Here is a 21839-nt window from a genome sequence, read left to right as displayed (position 1 = left end):
TTAAAAAAACACACACACACAATGGCACTGGTTTTTTTGTTGTAGTCGGTTTTGGTTATCGAATTTGAGCTACATGAGAAAAACGTTTTTTTGTGTGCGTATATTTTGGTTTCGGGTTTAACTTTCACAAAGGCATTAGTCGTGTGGTGTTGCACCTACACTGACGCACACACACACACACACCACGACGGACGCGAAGGTATATAAAATTTGGCTACCGAGTTTTCTAAGAAAACCTTGTGTTATCCTAGTGACGACGTGAGCGAAAATGTGTCTATGTCTGTGTTGAAAAATCGTCTAAATTCTAACCCTAATAAAGCTACCCCAACCACTGTTTGGTCTGTTCTCTTTTTTTGTTTGTTTTTTTTTTCAGAAAAATGGACAAAGTTCTATCTAAACACAACACACACACACGCGCGCGCGCCCTGCTTGCTTGTATGTAAATAGTATAATTGTAGTTGCACCAATCGTTCTCTCTCTATCACTACTACTACTACTACTACTTTGGCTCACGCTTTTGGGCCCAACCAACGCCTGCCTACTATGGAAGAACACGGAATTGACACGAAAGAGACGAAGTGTGTATATGTGAGAAAGAGTGAAAGAGATAGGTAGATTGTAAGAGAACGAGAGAGTGAGAGAAGGGAAAGAAGGGTTAATATGTGATGCGCCTTCTCCTTCTACGAACACATACACTACAGCCGCAGCTAAATGGCGTCCTCTTGCTGTTCGTCCTGCTGCTGCTGCTGTCCATGGCTTGGCTCCATCCACACACCACCGTCGGCTGCGTCGAACGACAGTAGAAAGCCCGAACGTCGTCCGAACAATCCATCACCACCACCACCACCATCAGTATCCGGGGGCTATTTAAACATCACGATCACAATCACCAGCAGCACGACGATCAGCACGAGATAGAAGTTAAAGTTGAAGCCGATCTCGTGCCATCACACCGACTCCTGCGCCATCCGGTACTCATACACGCTGCCGCGCTCCATGAACGCCTTGGACGAGCCGACCGACACGATGGCTGCCGCCGCCGCCAGCTGCCGCTGCTGCTGCTGGTCGCTCAGCGTCGGCCGCGGTCCATCGTCGTCGTCCAGCGGCACGCCGTACCCGCCGCCGCCCGGCGTCTTCATCGAGAAGATGTCGCCCGGCCCGACCTGTACCGCCGTCTTGCCGCCGATGTTGACCGCCCGATGGCCCGGCTGCCCGCGCGGCCCGGCCCGGATCAGCAAATTCAGCCCCGGCTTGCCGGGCATGCCGCCCGCCATGCCGTACGGGCGCAGCGTGCGCCGCTCGGTCAGCACGGACAGCGTCATCGGTTTGCGGAAGAGCAGCTCCCGGTGGACGCCTTCCCCGCCGCGGAACTGGCCCGCCCCACCACTACCATCCTCGCGCAGCGTAAACCGGCGCAGCACGATCGGATAGCGCAGCTCCAGTATCTCCGGATCGGTGATGCGCGTGTTGGTCATGTGCGTGTGCACACCGCCCGTGCCGTGCCAGCCCGGGCCGGCGCCACTGCCACCCGCGACCGTCTCGTAGTAGCCCCAGCCCTCGTCCCCGATCGTGACGTTGTTCATGCAGCCCTGCGACGCGGCGCACGTGCCGAACGCGGCCAGCACCGTGTCGACGACGCGCTGCGACGTCAGCACATTGCCCCCGACGACGGCGGCCCCGTCCGACGGGTCGAGGATGGAGCCGGGCGGTATGATCACCTCGATCGGCGCCAGACAGCCCTGGTTGAGCGGCACATCGTGCCCGACCATACAGCGCAGACAGTAGATCAGCGCGGACAGCGTGATGGCCCGCGGGGCGTTACAGTTGCCGCTCACCTCCGGCCCGGTGCCGGTGAAATCGCACACCGCCGAACCGTGCCGCTCGTCGATGCGCACCACCAGCCGGATCGGCGTCCCGTCGTCCATCTGCTGCTCCGCCTCGAGCACGGCCGACCCGGTGCGTTCGCGCGCTTCCTGCGCGATCGTGCGCAGCATGTCGCGCACCGCCAGCTCGGCGTTCTGCTGCATGTGGCCCATGTACGCCTGCACCACCGACAGCCCGTACGCGTCGATCAGCTCCGACACGAGCTGGATGCCCTTCTGGTTGGCCGCAATCTGGGCGCGCAGGTCGGACAGATTGTCGGAGAGGTTGCGCGTGCCGGCCGCCCCGGGGACACCGGGCGCCGGGCGCGTCAGTCGGGCCACGATCGCTTCCTCCTGGAACACGCCGCCGTCCACGAGCAGGAACGACTTGAATGCGGCTCCCTCCTGGGCGAGTGACGTCGAGTGCGGCGGCATCGAGCCGGGCGTTATCCCGCCAATGTCGGCATGGTGGCCACGCGACGCGACGAAAAACACCGGCAGCGCTTCACCGGGCGCAAACACGGGCGTAATGACGGTCAGGTCGGGCAGATGGGACCCGCCGGCCTGCGGATGGTTCGAAAGCAGCACGTCGCCCGGCTTCAGGGTGCCACCGCGCCGGCGCAACTGATACTGGACCGTTTCCTGCATCGCGCCGAGATGGACCGGGATGTGCGGAGCGTTCGAGACGAGCCCACCGTCCGGGCCGAACAGGGCGCAGGAGAAGTCGAGCCGCTCCTTGATGTTGGTCGAGATGGAGGTGCGCTGCAGCACGCGCCCCATCTGCTCGGCAATGCTCATGAACCGATGGTTGAAGATGCTCAGCTGCACCGCGTCCAGCCGTTCGTCGACCCGCGGCCGTGCTGCAGCGCCGGTGCCGATTTCGATCGTCAAATCGCCGCGCCGGGTAACGAGCGCCCGCGATCCCGGCTCGATCACGATCGTGGATAGGCGGTCGATGAGGATGGCCGGTCCATCCACCCGATGGCCGTACCGCAGCTTGGCACAGTCGTAGACGGGCGTGACGAGTCGACCGGGCGGCGCCTGTCCACTGCCCTCCTCGAAGTACGCCACGGTCGTCTTCTCCGGATAGATCGGTCCCGTCGCCTCCGCGATGTCCGGCTCGGTGAAGAGGGACGCCCGGCCACAGCCGCGCACGCGAATATCGTCCACCAGGATGCGTCGGCCCTCCAGCACGAAGCCAAACTCGCTCCGGTAGCGGTCGCGGAACGTGCGCCCAAAGTCGCCGAACCCGTACACGGTGTGGTCCGCATTCTCGACGACCCGGTCCGGAGCGCACATCAGCGCACAGTCCGTGCCCTCGTAGCGCAGGTGCAGGTACGGCTCGAGGCTGATCGATCCTTCGTCCGCCAGGGCGAACCCTTGCGCTTCCAGCTGCTCCACGCAGCGCGCCGATAGGGCGTGGAGCCGCTCCTTCAGCGCCGCTCGATTGTCGGGGCAGAGTTCCAGCCCGCAGGGCTCCTGCGTCTCGTACACCACGTCCGCCAGCGCCATCCCGTACGCGGACAGTATGCCGGCGTACTTGTGCATCACCACACGCGCCATGCCGAGCTGGCGGGCGATGCTGCACGCGTGCTGACCGCCCGCCCCACCGAAGCAGGCCAGCACGTGGCGCGACGTGTCGTACCCGCGGGCCTGCGTCAGCGCCCGGATCGGCCGGCACATGGCTTCGTTGGCGACGCGCACGAAGCCCATCGCCACTTGCTCGAGCGACAGTGGACCACCGCCGGCCTCCTCCCCGGCCGACGCCAAATGTTCGTTGATTTCCATGCGCAGCTCCTCGAACGCGGCCCGCGTCGCCTCGTAATCGAGCGGTTCGTTCTCGTTCGGGCCGAAAATGGTCGGGAAGTACTCGGGCAGCAGCCGACCGAGGATGAGGTTCGCATCGGTCACGGTCAGCGGGCCACCCTTGCGATAGCAGGTGGGTCCCGGGTGGGCGCCGGCCGACTCTGGCCCCACCACAAACAGCCCGGAGCGGAAGAACAGTCTCGAGCCGCCGCCCGCCGCCACCGTGTTGATGTCGAGCTGGGGCGCCTGTATCGTAACGCCGGCCGTCGTACTCTCGATCACGTGCTCGTACGTTCCCGCGTACCGCGACACGTCCGTCGACGTGCCGCCCATATCGAACCCGATCAGCGGTGGTGGCGGACCGGCTGCTGGGTCATCATCCCCGGCATCACGCATCCCGGTCACTGCGTACCCCACGACACCGCCGGCCGGACCGCTTAGAATGGCACGAGCGCCACGGAAGTGTTCCATCCTGGTGAGGCCACCGTCGCTCTGCATAAACAGCACGTCGGCGCCGCGCAGCTGATCCCGAAACCCGCTCCGGAACCCGTCCAGATAGCGCTCGACGTGGGGCGTTAGGTACGCTTCCGCGCAGGCAGTGAACCCGCGGGCAACGAGCCGGCACATGGGCATCGCCTGATGCGACAGCGTGACATGCTGGAAGCCGAGCTCTTGGGCGATCCGGCCGACGCACAGCTCGTGCTCGGGGCAGGCGTAGCTGTGCGCGAGCACGATGGCGAGCGAGTTGATGCCGGCGGCCCGTACCTCCTCCAGCTTGGACCGCAGATCCTGCTCGTCCAGCGGCACCATTTCCAGGTAGGTGGAATCGGCCGCACCTGTGAGCCGCCGCCAGCCGGCGGAGGCTTCTCCGAGCTGACAGGATACTTCCTGGGCCGGCACCAGGCGGGCATCGATCTCAATCACCTCCCGGTACAGGTTGGCCGGTTTTTGGATGTTCTGAAATGGAAGGAAAGGGAAAGAACGGTGGTGGTAAGTGAACCAGGAACTGCTGTTGTCGTGCACTCTTGTGGAAACAAAGCACATTGTAGGAGGATGGAAGATCTAAGATTAGAGCCACTGGCAGACAGAACAGACTAAAAGATTTAATTTATAGCAACGGGCTGGATTGCGATATCATCTTGGCTTCCGACAGCAGCAGAAGCAAACAGTTTGTCAAACAGAGACACAGGCAGATAAGCAGCCGTTTCTCATCAACGGCTTTTGGCGAGCTGACAAGAAGGTGTCAGAAGAGTCACGCCTCTTCTCTCCCCCAGCTCTAAACGCTAAATGCTTTCAATTCGGGCCATGGATGCGGTCCAAGAAAAATGCATAATAATGCATACAAATATGTATATGACTATGCGGACTGAAACGGCCCCTCTCCCCATACTCACCAGCTGGAAAATGTTCGGTCTCGCCTGATTGCCAATCTGCAGCAGATCCCGGAAGCCCCGGTTCACGACGAGCGCCACCGGATCGCCGGCCCGCTCGAGCAGCGCGTTCGTGGCCACGGTAGTGCCCATCCGCACCCACCCGATCAGCCCGGTGTCGATCAGCCCGTCCACCGTCAGCGCACGGCCCGTCTCCTGCTGCAGTATGCGCCGGATGCCCTCGGTCGGTGCGTCCGGATAGTTGGCCGGATCGACGGACAGCAGCTTCAGCGTGCGCACCGTACGGTCGGGCGTAATGCACAGCACATCCGTGAAGGTGCCGCCACGGTCGATGGCAAAGTTGTACTTTCCACCCTCCATTTCGCTGTGTTTTGGCACTAGTGTTGTTTTCTTCGCACGTTCAGTTCAGCCCCGGAAGAGCTCACCGAGAGGACTGATTAGACGCGCAGGCACAAAGCGACCAGCCGGGACACACAATCTGAAACAGAGCACTACACACATTAGACGGTGTGTCAAACGAGATAAGACAAGCAAAACAAAGCCTACCTCGATATATGTACTTCAGGGGGCCCCCAAGCAAGACGAAGCAACCACGGAGGGACACGGCGACTATGCGTTGGGATTGGAATGAAAAAACGACACGTCCGGGAATGTCGGAATACACACCAACGCCAGTATCAGCACAGTTCCCTCCCCTTTTGATAGTGTGTGTGTGTGTGTGTGTGTGTGGATGATTATTATGCAAAGGGAATCATCATCACGGCGGACACTGGACCTTCGTCTGTAGCGCTACCGCTCTTGCCTACACAATCAATAGTCCCTGTGGAGGAGTATGCAAAGAGAGAAGAAAACACATCACTTTACTGTTGCACACTGTTTTTTCTTCACACAATTTCTTACCTTTGCGTAGCTGCGGCTTCGATACAGTTGTTTGCACAGGGACACACTTGATGGAAGAGTGAGCGTTTTCGCGTCTCCCCTTTTTCGTCACCCTTTGACCGGGTTTGATCTCCTTCCAAGCAACAGTGTTTCTGCACTCTCTCTCTGTTTGCTGTCTATTTTGAAGCGAAGAAGCCTGTGTGTGCGAGTGTGTGTGTGTGTGTGTGTGTGTGTGTTATCTGTCGTTCTGTCAAAGATGTTTTTGTTTGGGTTTGTACAGTACGCGACAAACATTCGGCAGCATCATGAGCGGGAAAGTATTTTTGTCCTTTATCCTTATTGGTTTAAAATTGAAAATGTTTACACTAATACTCGTTGTGTTGTATTAGATCATGAATGAAGGTGTTGAAATTATTTTTAAACAAAAATGAAAATTTTGTACAAATTGAATTCAATATTACAGGGGTTTCCCAGGGGTTCTCATAGTTGTGGGACACTTCCTTGGCTCTTTCTGATAGGAAGTAAACCTCAAATGATATTGGAATTGTCCTACAAGTGTGCTATAGCGTCCAATTCCCATTACATTAAGTTCATTTCGCGTCAGAAAGAGTCAATCAAATGTCCCACAGCTATGAGAACTCCTGAACACCCCTGTATATTGAACCAAATAATACAATAAATACTAATGAAACCTACTAGAACGAAGCTACATTATTATGTGCATCTGATAAGTAAACCTGCACAATTCTACTACAGCATTGTCATCATGAATTTAGACCAAAAATTATCGCTTTAAAAGCTAAAAAAAAACAAATCCAGCGGCATCGCAAATAATTATTCGTTTGCAGTTTGTATTTCAATATTCTGTTTTTGTTTGCACATACGATAGGTACTACAATTTACGCTGCGCCGCTAGGTTTTTAGGTAGACTCTCTCTCTCTCTCTCTCTCTCTCTCTCTCTCTCTCTCTCTCTCTCTCTCTCTCTCTCTCTCTCTCTCTCTCTCTCTCTCTCTCTCTCTCTCTCTCTCTCTCTCTCTCTTCAGTGATGCCGTTGCTTGTGTGGGGAATTATATTGTGATGGTTTGGTGAATTTTAGTATTTTGCTGTCTGAACAATTGCATGAGTTGGTTAGTTTGGCTGGTGGGTAGTAGTGTATACTAAAATGATACGGATATATCAATGTCGCGAGATTACACATTTGCTGGTTGCTGGTTGGTTGGTGGTTAAAATTAACCGGAAACTGAAACAAAACCAAACCGACTGAACAATTCTCACTCTCCGACAAGGGAAGCAAAGTGATGTGTGTTTGCGTTTGCGTAGCCTCCGCATTTCGTGCGCAATAGAGTGTGAGTGTGGGGGAGGACGGGCATCGCGCCTCATCGTTGCTGCTACTTGCTAGTCCACTTTCGTTTGAGGTTAGATTTTAGTCAGCTACACACTACACACTACACCACCACGCTTTCACTACGGATGCATTCGTTCTGCTCTTTTTCTCTTACTTATGCTGCAAGGATGCGGGGGCGCGCGTGTCCCCACGTGCAGCTGCAGAGTTTGCATTGTTATTGTTTTTAAAATCTCTACTCTCTTCCGATGTCCTGTGTTGCATTTTTCCCTTTCGTATGCCGTTTTGCTTTTTTTTGTTATTGTGGTTGCAAATGTTTACATCTACCCTTTGTTTTGTTAGCTATGCTTGTCTTCATATACATGTATACATATAATCTTTCTTAAATGGTTTGCATTGCTTAATGCTTAATTAATTATTTGTGTATATTGTTCTTCTGCTCTCTCGCTCTCTCTGTCTCTTTATATATATGTTCTTGCTCGATCGAATCGTATTTTCCATACACTTTGTGTTGCTTTTGCCATGCGGATTTTCATTATTGTTGAGGGCGTTTATAGATAATATGTATGTATGCTTGTGTTGCTGATAAACTTTTCTACCGTATCTCGGAGCATAAGGAGCCAATGTTTCATCAATGTCCGTACTAATTGCTTCTCTAACTGCCTAACTTTTCTTTTCCTAGAGGATTTGCTTGGCTTGGCTTGGGAGGGGGCGGCTTAGAGTCTCATGCTTGGGCATTGATTTCAGTGAAACTACATTTTTCATCTCTATTTTATATTGGTTGCTTCCGAATCAACACAAGTCCCTAAACGGTGTGTGATGGATCCGATTTCTCATTCCACCTTCGCTCGTGTCTCAGTCCGCTACTACACTACCACTCCCTCCTCCTCCTCCAGTCCAATTGTTTTTTTTTTTCCACCTACACCTCTATCGCAGATAGAAATGTTCATTATATGTATATTTTACAATAAGATATATAGCATTGATTTTCCTTACACCGTTTTGCTTCACGCCCCTTTTCCCCCTGTTACATCCTACCAAACCTAATTCTTCCGTTTGATTATTTATATGTTTTTTTCCCTCTCTCTCTCTTTCTTCTCTCCCTTATCCCCTTGCGTCTTCGCGTTTTTGTTTTGTTTAGAGCAATAGAAAGGTCACAAATCAATCACAAAGCATTAATCCCGCTTTTCGAAACAAAAAACTCCACGCACGCTGCTTGGTAAACACGTTCTTTGAAATAGCCTAACAAACGGATGCAGCAGGGAAGGTTGTTGTTCAACGTTTAAATAAGGGGAACAATTATTTACTTAAGGAAAAAAGTGACTAACACTTATCCGACGACCGTGTAAAGAATCTGTAAAACAAGTCAAACAAACAGGTAAAACGTATGATAAGTTATTAGAGGTAAGATAAGTGTGTCTGTGTACGTGTGTGATGATGTGTACAAAACATGGAAAGCATATATGATAAAACAAACGAGGTGGCGGTAATTGTTGTGATTATACAAAAAGTAACAATTAATGTATGTGTGTGTGAGTCAGCTGTTGCGTGTTGGCACTCGTCACCTTATTTTTAAAACGCTTCCTACTTCTTCTTCAATCCATCCCCAGCTCCTAATAAAAACACACACACACGTACACTCCTCTTCTGGGTGGGGGAGGGAGACACGCAGGTCAGATTCGACACGGGAAGAATGCAAATTAGTTCGTCGCGGCGGTAACATTCTGCTTGCAGCAGCTCTCACTAGCGCGCGATGCTTCCGAGCTGCATTCGGTCGCCAGCAACGACTGGATCTGGCTCATGCTGGTGATCCGATCGCGCATCATCATGCTGGCTGCCGCGGCCGCCGTCACGTTCGTTCGGTGCTGCAGAAACGACGCATTGCCGCCATCTTCGCCCAGTGCGTTGTTATTGTTGCTTGTGCCGTTGTTCAATGCCGGGCCGGTTGCTACGGCACTGTTGCTCACGGCGGAGGACACCATCGTACTACTGCTGCCACCGGTGGTGGAAACGGAACTGGTAGCAGGAACCGTCATGGATGAGATCCGCTGGTAGCAGGGGCCACACAGTCGAACCGGTTGGTACAGCCGCTCCTCGGGCAGGTGGGCCGTATAGTCGGAACACTCCGCACAAAAGATCTGGCCGCACGAGCGACAGTGATGCTTGCGCAGCCCGATCCAAAACACCGTCTGGCACGTGGTGCACCGGGTGACCGCGTGGTCCGGCACCCACAGCACGCTGGTGCTGCCCCCGACGCCGCTGCTGCTGTACTGCATCTGCTGCGAGGAGTTGGCGCCCGACGACGGTGCGCTACGGTCGTCGACCGCTTCCCACGAGCAGTTGGACGCGTTTTCGTTCATCGAATCTACCATCTTGAAAGAAATTGGGAAGGCGAAGCGACGAAACATGATTAGTATTTGGTGTGAAAACGTATCGAAATCCCACTAAACAGAGACAGAGATATCAAAATGTATTAGTATAAATGCGCAAACGTTCTAAATAGCACAAATTCACAACAAATGAACATGACCAACGTTCATCCGAATTTAGGTTCATTTCGATTCATTCTGAAGTTCAGCGCCGAATGCGTATGTTCTGGAGAACCTGTTCACGTTCTATCCCCTCCTCTCACACACAGCCTCGATAGCGCAGTCGGTAGCGCGTAAGTCTCATAATCTTAAGGTCGTGAGTTCGATCCTCACTCGGGGCAGTAAACTTTTTTTCTCATTCCCATCAATTTTCTCCCGCAATTTTGCACACACACAACTCCCTTCTAGGCCTCAATCGAAACAATAATTTTGATTTCAACAAGGGTTAGGTTTTTGAAGGGTCGAGAGAGCATTTTTGGACCAATTCAAAGGACGGGGTTAGAAGACTCGTATTAGTTGATGGCGGAATGAAAGAAGTTAGTCAACATGCAACGAAGCAGGCAGTAAAAACAGTATAAAAAGTCTATGCAAAATCCATCACTGACCAGTTGGGAGGATAGTTCCGGATCATCATTCTCAACATCATCCTCTTCACCATCATCATCATCATCGTCTTCCTCTTTATCACTGCCACCTTCTTCGCAGCCACCACCACCACCACCACCACCACCACCACCACCACCACCACCACTGCCACTAACTATAATGTCAAGATCTTTTTCATCTTCGGAGTCATGGATGATGATAGTAGTAGTCCCATCATACGGGCTGCTGTTTGTGCCTTTCCGGCCTCTCATGTCAACTTGGCTAGCAGTTTCCTCTATGATACTACTACGACTGCTACTACACTCGCTTTCGCCCTCAACATCACTACTATCGGCGTAGTACTCGCTGATGGGATCCTCCAGGGAGAAGGACTCGGACGGATGCTTGAACGCTTCCCTTGCTAGAACCACCGACGGAGGACAGACAGCCATTCGCTTCTGTCTTGTACGCTCCAGGAACTGGCGCACGGTACGCCACATTCGCACGTTGTGCGCCAAGCGATGATTGTGCTTCAGTACGGCTTCATACAGGCAACGTTCCTTCGCGGCCGTTACGCTACTACCAGCCATGCTCTCTTTCTCCTTGTCCTTTTCTACTTCGTTCTCCTCATCGGAAAATAGCAAAATATGGTTACCGCTGTCTGGTTCTGGGGCCGCCTCGGACAGCAGACCGTAGACGGAAGCTCCCAACCAGGCACTGCCGGCTGCGGACATGCCAGTGACGACACCTTCAGCAGTGGTGGCCGTGACGGTCGTGGTGGCAGTGGTACTAATGGAGGTGATAGTGCCCATACAATCACTTCCGGCGCGTTGGCTGTTGTCGATACTGTGGTTGCTGCTGCGTGTGCCGTCGACCATGGCGACGCGGTCTTCTATCGCGGACGTGGCAGTTGCGGTAGTAGTGAAAGCAGCAACACTGGTAATGGAAATGCTCACCGGCACCTAGATGTGAGGGGTGGGGGGGGTTTGTGGGTATTGAATAGGATTTGGTACACTGTGAGTAACGGTTTGTAGTACAAACAGAGGGCAGGAGGGTGGCTGGCTGGCTCATGCCAGTTAATGGTGAATATGGACTTGCAACAACAGTTAGGCGCAGTCGGCAACAGGAGAGAAGAAAGTGGTAGGTGGAGAAGGTGGCAAGGTAAGTAGTGGTAGTAGCGCAGCCAGGGCCATGACAAGTTTACACGCTTGTGGTGGTGGTAGTAGTAGTAGTAGTCATTTAGCGTAAATTTTGTCGCTCGCAAAGCCAACAGCAGCAGGGTGAAGGTGGCTTGTTTTTCGTGGAACAACAGAGATCCATGAAAAGAGATGGGAAACGAAAGCGGGTGTTAAAATTTCACTCCTCGACGGGATCAGGCCGCGTCCCTCCTTTTATGGTCGTCCCTCGTGTGTTCATTAACAGAGCATTCCAAAAGAAGCAGTCCAACAGGGATGATGGTTCACAGAAGCAAGCAAGGCGATAGCGCACATGAACGGACTTATTAAGCCTTATGTGCGGAAGGCTTCGTCCCAAAAGAATGGTTCTTTTCGTTCAGATGGTAATTTTGGTAAGCTGTTAAAGCAACTAAAAAAAACAAAAGCGTCATGCCTCTCTCTCTCTTCTCGTTTGCACGCAGCACGCAGCAGCTGTCGTCCAAAAGCACAGTTCCAAACGCAGGACACCGAAAGAAATGACCCATTTTTATATTGTTTCCCAATTTTACGAGGAGATTGCCAGTAAATGGTTGATTGCGTGGGTCCTCGTGGCCCACATTCCCGCGGATGATGTTACTCACCGGATCGTCATTGCCGTACTGTGGCTGGGCGCTGCTGCTACAACAGTTCTGGCAGGTTTTCTTCAGCAATGCTAACCGCGTCGCGTACAGCTCGCGCTGTAACGCTTCCTCGCGCAACTGGAAGACACGTGAAGGAGTTGTTGTTATTAGCTTGATTCACACAACTAATCTTCTGCTACACCCTCGCTTACCCGATGTTCGTAGACGATCTGCTGGAGGCGTAGGTTCTGCTCGGAGAGGGCGTGGGCCAACCCGTCCGGACAGGAGAAGGTCGCTACCGGTGGCCTATCCGACGCGTACGGTACACTCGGTGGTGTTAGTGGCAGTGACCGGGCGCCCGGCGTCGAGAACCGGGAATGTGTGGCACTTGGGGATAAACTGGAAGAATGGAAGAGAGCGTCGATTAACATCCTTACTCCGATGGACTTTCTCTTTTAGTTATTTCCCCTCCTCTTACCTTCCATTGGTTGGTTTGCAGGGACTCATCAGGTCGTGCTTCGAGTTGGACGAGTTTCTTCTTCGTCGCTGTGGCATTAATGGAGGGTATCCGCCGCCTGCAGCAGCAGCAGCAGCACCGCCACCGTCGTTCGGCGGCTGTTTGCCATTGATTTCAAGCTGCTGGAACTGTGGCTGGATGATGATGCTTTCGTCCATCAGCATCATCGAGGTGAGCAGGTTGCTGTTAGTGGTGGTTTGTCCCGTCCCGGACAGCGGCAGGGGTACAGTCGTCGTCGACACGCTATTGTTTGCTTTTAGTTTATTGTAGTTAACGCTACTGCAGTTGCTGGAATTGCTGTTCTGGGCGAAGGTTGATGGCGGAACTGATCGACTTCCTCCACCTTCTCCTCCTCCACGATCATTTCCCAACGTAGAGTCCTGAGGATGCTGCTGCTGCTGGTTGCCATAATCAGGTTGATCTTTTGGTAGCGTATCGCCGGTCAACGCCAGCGTTGATTGATTTGATAATTTCTGCAAGCCAAGTTAATCGTGGTCTATAAATAAAAGGCATCTTCTCTAAACACCACACAAATGTGCGGTGCGAAATCGTACACTTACCCTATCGTAATCATGACTATCACTAGTAAAATCACATCCATTACTATCACCAGTCTGAGCTTTGGCGGCACAGCTATCGCCCGTGACCTCGGCCCCGCCTGCGTTGTCGCTTGGCGCCGTCGTCGCTTCCGATCCTTTACCATTAACAAGGCTCAGCTGACTGCTATCACTGTTTCCTACGGCTAAACTAATACTACCGCCACCGCTGACACCGCAGTGACTTCCCTCTCGCTCTTGCGTTGATAGTAGTGATGACTTCCGTCGCTCACGTACGTCCCGGGCCGCGTCACCGCCATCTGTCGTACCGGTGCCTTGCGTTGCCTTGCCTCCCGCTAACGAATGAGAGGTAGGCAGCAGATTTTGCTCGTGGTGCGTGCTTAAAGCGCTTGTATCGATCGGTCCCAACGGTGGAGGATATTGATCGACTGGCACCAGTGTGTCCGTACTGGTTTCTATCGATCCGTGCCACAGATTGGGACTAAGCGAGCTCTCGTTCAGACCGGGCGATTCTAGGCGGTTTGGCGAGGCAGAGTGTGTTTTGTCTAAAAAGATAGAAAAAAACGAATGTGTTACATACATTTCGATGTGATTTTTCATATTTCTTATATAAACATTTACAAAAAACGAGTTGTGCTTTCGATTGCTGTACAGATATTGTTGATCAAAATCTTAAATAATTATTCTGGCCTTTGATGTTTTCATTCAGTCTAATAAATCACATATTTTATACTATATGCTAGATAACTGGTCAATATAAAAAAAATCCTGTTCCTTTAAGGAAACATAACACAGACACTAACGAAAACTCAACGCAGATTTACTCACAATACACTTTTTGTATGAAAAAGAAAGTGGTGCAATAATTGTAGTCGTAAATCCACAATTACACAATTTGAGCAAATCTTTTTTATAGCCATTCCCCTACAATCAATATTTCGAAATTCATTGTAATGTGCGAAATTGAAACAAAAAACCATTTGGCTTATCAATAAAGCTCTTGTATTTTTTCCCCCATTCCGCATAATCACGTTCTTTTATGTATTATCAGTGAGCAGAAAAAAATGCTGCTGCTGTACGTATAATACGTTCTCTTGTCCAAGAATGCTAATTAAAAAAAACCCACATCGGTAACATGGAATCGCACCAAATGCTTTGGACTGCCTGTTTGCCTTTGATTAATCCGTGTATGTGTAATTTTGTGCTCGTCGCTGTTGGTTTTTCTTTTTGTGTTTTATTTCGCATGTATACAATCTGTGTGTCGGTACCCTCCTCTTTTTTGTACTACTAACTACTGGATTGATGGCATCCCACGGTGATAAGGGAAAGGTAATAAAAACGCGGTCAAATATTAGTAGATAGTCCCCCTGGTCAGTACCGCCAGTGTCTGGCATTGGGATGCGATCATTTGTTTGCAAACTTTGACCATTTGCCTTCTTTCATTCTCTCCCCATGATTTACATTTTTCCCTATGATAAGAGTGTAGTGATTTTCGTTTTATTTTTGCTTAACTATACCGCCCGACCGAATTATTAATGTTTCAGTGCGCAACTACGAGGCAAGACTAATTATTTTTTATATACACATTTTTGCGCACATTGAAACCATTGGTCCGTTTGCTTTGTATCCTTCGTCATGAACACACGTTCGAGCAAGAGAGCAGAAAACGAGAGCGAAACCTCAATCGAAGAAAGAGTCCGCACCATCGTGCCTGAAGATTTTGTCATAAATATCAGACGTACGATTGGAACAATCGGAGATTCAGTTATCCCTTTATGGCAAGGTAACGTAACGTCCGGAGTTCAGGGGCTCGTTCTCTTTAACTTGGAAACTGTTTTGAAGTGCAATCAAACACAACCAACGCATGCGTCAGTTTACCAGCCGATTGCACCCCTGCATGTTCCGTGGCAGAAGCAACGCTGTCTGCCACTGTCTGTATACTTCCAGCAATCGAAAGCAGCCGGCTCATCTCATATGTGTCGCCGCAGAAAGTGTTTGATCAGTTTGAACAGTTTATCGTATTTACCACCAGCGAAGCTGCCGTCGTCGGATCCACCGATGGTCAGATCGACGCTTTCCATCATCATGTCGTCGCCGGCCATGACGGGCCGCCCGATGACGGTACGATTTGAGCCGTGCAGGAAACCGCCACCGCCGCCGCCGCCACCACCACCACCATCCAGCACGTCCTTATTTCCACCGACCGTGGACGAGTGGTACGACTCGATTTTGATAATGCGAGCCGTATTTTCGTCGATCGTGTCCGGCCATAGTACAACGTTTTGCTGCTGCCTGGCCGTTGGACTGCTGCTCGACTCCCGGCACTCGAGCTTGGGCGAGCATCGCGACACATCCATCGTCGTCGTCGTCGTTGGCAGTTCCGGAACGATGGGTTGAAAGCGGTAAGGGTGTCCTGCTTCGCTACCAGCGTGCTGCTGCTGCAGCGTCGTCGCACCATTGCTGATGCTGGTGGTCGTAAAGGAAGGTCGAACATTGGTGGTGGCGGTTGGAATTAGTGTGGCTGCTGCGGCGGCCGCTAAACTGTTGACGCCACCAATGCTTCCGTTCGGGTAGAGACTAGAGGAGGTTGAGGAGGAAGAGAGAGGGTTGCCCGGTGTCCCGGCGTCGCCGTTCGTGTCGGCAGGGCAGCGCGCAGGACTGCGCCCAGCTGCTAGTAGGTTGCGCTGGTTCTTGATGGCTTGCTCCAGCTCTTCGTCCGATTGGTTCAGCTCCTGCGTGAGGCTTTGCAGCTTTTCGGTGGCGTGCTGTATAAAGGAACCGGCCGTTACGCCACGATGCAACAGGCGATCGTCGATGGAGGGCAGATCGGGCGAGGTCTCGCGGTCGGACGAGAGGTTGGAGTCGATTGAACTTTCCTCCTGCGAGAGGTTGAGCGTCGCTGGACCGCCCGTTCTATTGATAATGCTGCAAAGGGGGAAATCAATGCTGCTGCAGTCAAATCTTTTCCACCGGCGCCAATGCTGCGAGCGACTTACCTTGGATCTAGGGTCATGCTTGGATCGCTTGAGCGACGCGCCATGACGCCACCTGAGGTCGCCTCCTTGATATCGCTGTACGAGCGCGTCTTCGTCATCGATCCGTTCTGCTCCGGGCTGCAGCTGGCCGGCGATGAGCTGGCCATCGCATCGCCTACAGCATCCACTGAGGTCGATCCAATGCCGACGGCGATACTAGCAGTCGATTCCACCACACCGGGCCCGATACTTCTCACACCGACCGCACCGGGTACGACGACATCCGCACCACCGGTCGGCACGCTTGCCGTTGGATAGTCGGCCACCTCGGAGGCCGACGGTTGATTGTGGCCTCCCCAGCTGCCCAGGTACACTTCCGTCCAGAGGCGCAGATCGCGCACGTTGTGCGCCGGCCACAGGACGCGTTCGCGGTTCGGCATGTACAGGTGGTTCTTGTAGATCGGACCGGATAGGAAAGGCCACACGGAGAACGTACGATCGGGGACGCTGTTTTCCTGCCGCTCCTTCACCGTGTTGCACAGGAACGTTCCAAACAGGCACGAGTGCGAATGTTGCGCTAGTTTGATCTAAGAAAGGGGCGAAAAGCAAGCAAAAAGTGTGTTAAAAGCGGCGTCCATTCGGTGACCTCGGACGTCACACCACTTACCAGATAGCCCATATCAAACTCAAAGCTGCAGGGAAACTGGCGATGAATCTGATGGACGCAGTCGAGCCACTGCAGAAACACGGGACAGCGCTCGTTCGTCTCGTCCGATCCCGGACCGTGGCCGCACCGGTCGGCAAACTTATGCCCGAAGCTCAGCCACTCCCGCTCGACCAGCACGCGAAAGCCCTCGATCGTGCGGTAGTACGGATCGAGGCAGAGCTGCGCCGTGGCAACGATCTGCGGCGTGCGGTCCCACCCATCGGAACAGTGTACCAGCACCGGCCGACCGTTGCGCTCGATCGCGTGGCACACCACCATCGAGGCCGCCAGCAAGCCGGACAGATGCTGCAGCCAAAGCGTTCGCTCCAGCAATCCAAGCCAACTGAGGTGGGGAAAAGAAAGAACAATCTCGCTGTTAATACACTCACAGAGCAAAACAACCGGCAACCTGCGCCGGTCCACGCCACTTACTTTGGAATGTCCGCCTGCGAGGCGCAGAGCTGCCGCAGCGCATGAAAGCTTTTCCTGATTACGTGTATGTTGCCGAGGCTCATGAACTGTATCTCCGCACTCGGGTAGTACTCGGCGCATTCGCAGCCACCGCCCCGGGCCCGGTTCGTGACCGCGGACGTGTACGAGCGTGCGTCCACGATCAGTATCTTCTTCGGCTCGTCCATTTCCACCTCCTCGTGGCTGCCCTCGGGGCTGCGCGGTGGGCTGCCGTCGCTGGACGCTTCCGAGCAGTCGGTTTGCGTGCGCGTCCGTCTCGTACCATCGCCGGCCTTATCCTGCGTGCCCCGATCGAACGAGCACGCGTCGGACAGCGCCTTCAGCAGCTGCTCATCCTTCGAGTTGCGCCACCCGAGCCACCCGACCTCGGGCTGACTGCAGCGCGCGATCACCGCGCCGGTACGCTGATGGCGCCACACGACCGCCGGTATGCGCCGCGAGCTGCGAAAGCTGGCCACATTCTGCAGCGTATCGTCCGAGATGCAGGCCGGCACCAGCAGCAGCCGCGGGTACGACGGGCACAGCTTAAACTCCGCATTCGCCTGGCTGATGCGCCACGCACCCTGCAGATCGAACTGTAACCGTTCGGCCTCCCGCCGGAACTCGTCGTCGAACGAGCCGACGCGCTGCAGACGGCCGGCCCATTCGTTGTCCTGGTTGAGCGTGGGCGACTCGGAGGCCCACGCGTGAAACGGAAACGCAAACAGGGCCTCCAGCGTTTCGGGCACACCGATCGATAGCGTTATCCGCCGGTGCCATTCGCTGCACTGCTCCGACGTTGCAAATGAGCATCTGCGTACGAAAGGGGGAATTGGGGGGAAGAAATTACATATTGTGTGCTATTTCACACACACTCTGTAGCCGCAACTCCGAGCGATATTTACCGTACGGTGCTGGCATCTTTGCAGTTCACGATCAGATGGAACAGGTCACGCACTTGCGTCGATTCGATCAGGCCAAGCGGGACGGACACTTCGGCACCGGTGGTGTTCTTCTGCAGGAACAGCCGATAGTTGGACAGTGCCAGTATGCCTTCATCTGTCTGACCGAGATAGCGTACGGATTCACCGGCAACTGCAAACAAGATGCAAGATTAGTTACAATGTGTCACACCGTTTGCGTGTCACACCGACCGGACTACACTTACGCTCGGTAAATCGTACGGTGAGCTTTTCTTCCTCCTTCTCGAGGATCGGCTTCGGGAAGAGCTCAGCCGCCTTCACCATGCACATCGACGATTGCGGGGAACCGTCGCCCGAACCCTCCATGATCTATAGACGAGAGAAGGTAGAGATGCTTTAGTTAGTCGTGTAATTAAAGTGCTATCTTCTATGAGGAGGATCATATAATGTCCACAACGAAATGCTTATCTTCACTTGCGTACTGTTGCTAACGCCCATTCAAACCTCATCTTCTAGCATACGCATACGCATAATGCACTGTGTGTAATGCACCCCGGAGGCTAGTACCCCTCCCCGTTAAAGGAAAAGGTCGATGCAACCGCCCCGACTCGATAACAGGCGGGCCGTGGACCAAATGGACCATGAACATCGCGTGCGTACGGCAACAGCAGCAGCTGCAACGATTGCCCGCACAGACCACGAAGGCCCCCCACCAACAACAACAACATCGCGCAGTTGCAGAGGGCGGATGTGTTAGGAAGTGGACCAGCTGCCCTTATCTCAGCGCCTATCAACCGATCAGCTGTTAGGTAAACATACGCAAACAATGTGCTCCAGATGTGGAACGCACTCCGTGCATCGACTCCGTCGTAGCAGTAGTAGTAGCGCGCTATAGTGTGGAAAGTTTCTATCCCAGGGTTTGTTTGCGATTAGCACGATGCGCTGTTCTTTGCCATCTGCAATTAATGCGTCTGAAGGTGGCCAGAGGTTGGCGCAAACAGATAATAATCCTGCACCCGGCGCGGTAGTGCGAAGGTTCTCACTGACCTACGATCGCACCAGCTGCCCCGAAACAGGCCCTCGGCGGATTGTAGATAGGGTTTTGCACTGGTCCGCACGCACTTGATAGGACATCTGGCACGGAGGAGACTGTACCGCGAGGCACTACAGAGAGTTGGTGCTAGTACTCATGACGTTCTCTCCTCGGTGGCTACTTGATGCGATCGCACGATCATCCTTGTTTGGGCGAGATAGTGCCAATGGCCCAGAGGAAGTTGAATACATTTAGTAACCTTAACTAAGGAATTCAGCCCGAATTGGGACAGATGCAACAAAACATGACGATGCATGTTTCCAGCATTTTTTTATACCAAGCCCTAAGGTATGACCCTTTCTGAAAGATTCAATGATTGAGAAGATGGCTGATAATTACTTTTCTACCACGTCCATGGAGATTTTGACTCTGTTGACTATTAAAGAGCAGGAACTTCAGACCCATCGTTGACTCCTGGTGTGCTCTAGATTGTTCCTGCTGACGTATTTTGCTTGTCCTCCAGCAGGGGGAAAAACTCCTCTGCTCCTCTTCTTATCGCTCTGCCGGTAGGCTTTTTCACGTCCAAATTGACCCTCTATATTTTTGGCACTGGCTGCGCTCCAATGCTTCCCACCAGACCAGAACGTTCCGGGGGCGAGATAATTCTGCGTCTGTTTTTTTGCCTTCTTCTGATCGCTTTTTGATAGGCCGCGGCGTTCTTGTACTTCCAGTAGCAGCAGCAATCTTCACCGGCCGTCTTTATAACTTATGAATGAATACGACTCTCGGTTCTTTGGGCTTGATCTTCACAGACGGGAGAGCGAGGTACGCTCGCTTCGGAGGCTGACTTACGTTTGAGTTCCCGAGACCGTGCTGCTCGCGGTAAAATATGACCCGCAGTCGCAAGGAAGAGATGAAGCGAAACAGAGACACAGGACAGGAGAGTGAGAGAGCATGATAGGGAGGTACCCCGTGTATTATTTACACACACACACCCCGCACAGTCACAATCATTGGGTATACACACAACAATAAAGCCCGGGGGTTGCTGATTAGAATATGGGCGATTCTCTTCTCGCAGGCTGTCCCGCTCGTCCCCGAAAGGATGATGGCGGATGTAACAGAGGCAGACAGAGAGGTGGACACCAGCCGCGTCTAAGCTGTCAATTGAGAACAAAACCGTTCTGCGAAGGGCGTGTGGAAAGCAGTGGACGAGAATGGTAAACGTGACTATTCTCACATCGTCCCCAACGCACCCAGAGGTAGTAGTCGTTTATCGTGGGTAGAACAAGTGGAGACTCTTCCCATGGGTCTTCCCAAAAACCTAAACAACTAGCATGAGTTTGAGCTCTTATTTTAATAGATAGTGGAAACTTCCATCCAATCTTAAATGCCATCGATTGGAATTTTCCCTCAATGCCTACATTGTATCAATGGAAAATTGATACCTTAGAAGCTTGTTCGTTCTGGATCAAGCAAAATCAACAATAGACAGCAGAAAGTGCGTCATCTTGCCGTAGAGTGTGTGTTGGTTACGGGTAAACACACACACATGTACACGTCTCGGGCCGGTCGAAGAACAGAAGAGATAGAGGTGCATCCACGTACCTCACATCAAAGTCTAGACCGTTAGGAGCTGCAGCACGCAGAAACGTTGTGTTGTCCGCCCTTCGTACAGAGTTTAGAGCTTAATGAAACGTTTACGACCAGCATCATGCAGAGTGAGCACCTTTAAAGGTGTACATCTCATTTAATCCAAACCAGTCCTAAGATTCGACGGTATGATTAGAACCACAGGACAGCCAAATGTAGGTACACAATGAGTGTGCTTGGGAAACGTGATCAATCTTCAACCCTGTGTGACTTGTGCATCAGAACACACGTGCTGAACGAAACTGTCTTATCAGTTTTTAATAATGACCAGAAACGTGCGGTGGCATTAGTCAGACGTATCCTTTCGTTTGTTGTTCGGGATCGCAAACGGGATCGCCTTAGATTAGTAGCAGAGATTAGGTCACGTGAAGGCAGTGAAGGAATCATGATTTGTGTACCAAGTGTCTCTCTTATTCGCTCGACCATTGGAATACGCACAATGGAATCACAGCCGGTGCATCGTTTGCTTACGCATGTATACCTAGCAGTTCCTGAGAATTTCACTCAGCATAGCAAAACACATCCACAGCTTATCGTGGACCTTCACCGTCAGGAAGTAGCGTAGTGAGTAAACACAATCACCCAGAGAGAAATGCAATTCCGGTTAGCTACCGAAGTTCCGCGTAAGTCCCATTACGAACCAGTCAGAACCGTTGTGCCTATAACCCGGCGGAGAAAATCGTACGGCGTCATAAACGGAAAACATCTTCCCTGAAACGATAGCTAGGGTCCTCCCTCTGGGCTGCCGGACTCCTTATCTTGTATCTTTTCTCCCGACCGCTGGAGGTGTGACCGGTTGCGTTTCGCAAATAAGCACTTGCTTGCTGACTGCGCACTTAATCACACCTGAAGGTGTAAACGTAGAAGATGGAGATCGTGCATGGGTGGCACGAGGGGAAAGAAAAGCGTCGTAAATGTGGGCTCACACAACCACGCTCGTTAGATTCTGACTTGGTTTAAAAGGGGGAGTAGTTGTGGTTGTTGTTGTTTAGTTAGAGTTTATTAGCATCCCCTTCT

The 21839-nt window shown here is 52.6% G+C and overlaps 2 protein-coding genes and 1 non-coding gene across 17 annotated transcripts in view; 1 reads left to right on the top strand and 2 right to left on the bottom strand.

The window, feature by feature from the left end:
* Positions 1-81: 81 nt before the first annotated feature.
* LOC120951692 (5-oxoprolinase) lies at positions 82-6139 on the bottom strand. Of its 2 annotated transcripts, none has more exons than XM_040370542.2 (4): positions 5960-6139; positions 5606-5879; positions 5063-5550; positions 82-4625 (listed from the first exon to the last, which is right to left on the bottom strand). In XM_040370542.2, exons 3-4 carry the CDS (start codon positions 5417-5419, stop codon positions 948-950), a joined length of 4035 nt encoding a protein of 1344 aa, XP_040226476.2. In that variant the 5' UTR covers positions 5420-5550; positions 5606-5879; positions 5960-6139; the 3' UTR covers positions 82-947. The 2 variants fall into 2 exon arrangements, with proteins under 2 accessions (XP_040226476.2, XP_040226475.2); XM_040370541.2 differs by having other exon boundaries at positions 5063-5537.
* Positions 6140-6769: 630 nt separating this feature from the next.
* LOC120951691 (myotubularin-related protein 3) overlaps positions 6770-21839 on the bottom strand; it is a 34409-nt gene continuing 19339 nt past the window's right edge. For 12 of the 14 annotated variants that reach the window (XM_040370531.2, XM_040370532.2, XM_040370533.2 and 9 more), the window contains 12 exons: positions 18382-18505; positions 18119-18308; positions 17196-18026; positions 16725-17106; positions 16079-16644; positions 15109-16007; positions 13086-13627; positions 12487-12998; positions 12221-12407; positions 12030-12146; positions 10255-11196; positions 6770-9652 (listed from right to left, as the gene is read on the bottom strand). In XM_040370531.2, coding sequence (XP_040226465.2) covers positions 8981-9652; positions 10255-11196; positions 12030-12146; positions 12221-12407; positions 12487-12998; positions 13086-13627; positions 15109-16007; positions 16079-16644; positions 16725-17106; positions 17196-18026; positions 18119-18308; positions 18382-18502 — 5961 coding nt within the window. In that variant the 5' untranslated portion in view covers positions 18503-18505 and the 3' untranslated portion in view covers positions 6770-8980. Of the gene's footprint in view, positions 9653-10254; positions 11197-12029; positions 12147-12220; positions 12408-12486; positions 12999-13085; positions 13628-15108; positions 16008-16078; positions 16645-16724; positions 17107-17195; positions 18027-18118; positions 18309-18381; positions 18506-19568; positions 20048-21839 lie in introns of those variants that run through there. The other 2 variants (XM_040370529.2, XM_040370540.2) reach the window with 2 other exon arrangements.
* Positions 9918-9990, top strand: Trnam-cau (transfer RNA methionine (anticodon CAU)). Its single transcript has one exon. It is a non-coding gene; the product is annotated as a tRNA-Met (tRNA).

Source organism: Anopheles coluzzii, chromosome 2 (genome assembly GCF_943734685.1).
Source record: "Anopheles coluzzii chromosome 2, AcolN3, whole genome shotgun sequence".
In the NCBI taxonomy this organism is placed as follows: domain Eukaryota; kingdom Metazoa; phylum Arthropoda; class Insecta; order Diptera; family Culicidae; genus Anopheles; species Anopheles coluzzii.
This window is presented reverse-complemented; position numbering and strand designations above follow the sequence as displayed.

Bases quoted from the DNA above. Each gene is read 5' to 3' on its own strand.
- LOC120951692 (XM_040370542.2), bottom strand. From the start codon at position 5,419: ATGGAGGGTGGAAAGTACAACTTTGCCATCGACCGTGGCGGCACCTTC. The intron at 4,626-5,062 runs GTGAGTATGGGG...CTTCCATTTCAG, and splicing joins GACCGAACATTTTCCAGCTG to AACATCCAAAAACCGGCCAA.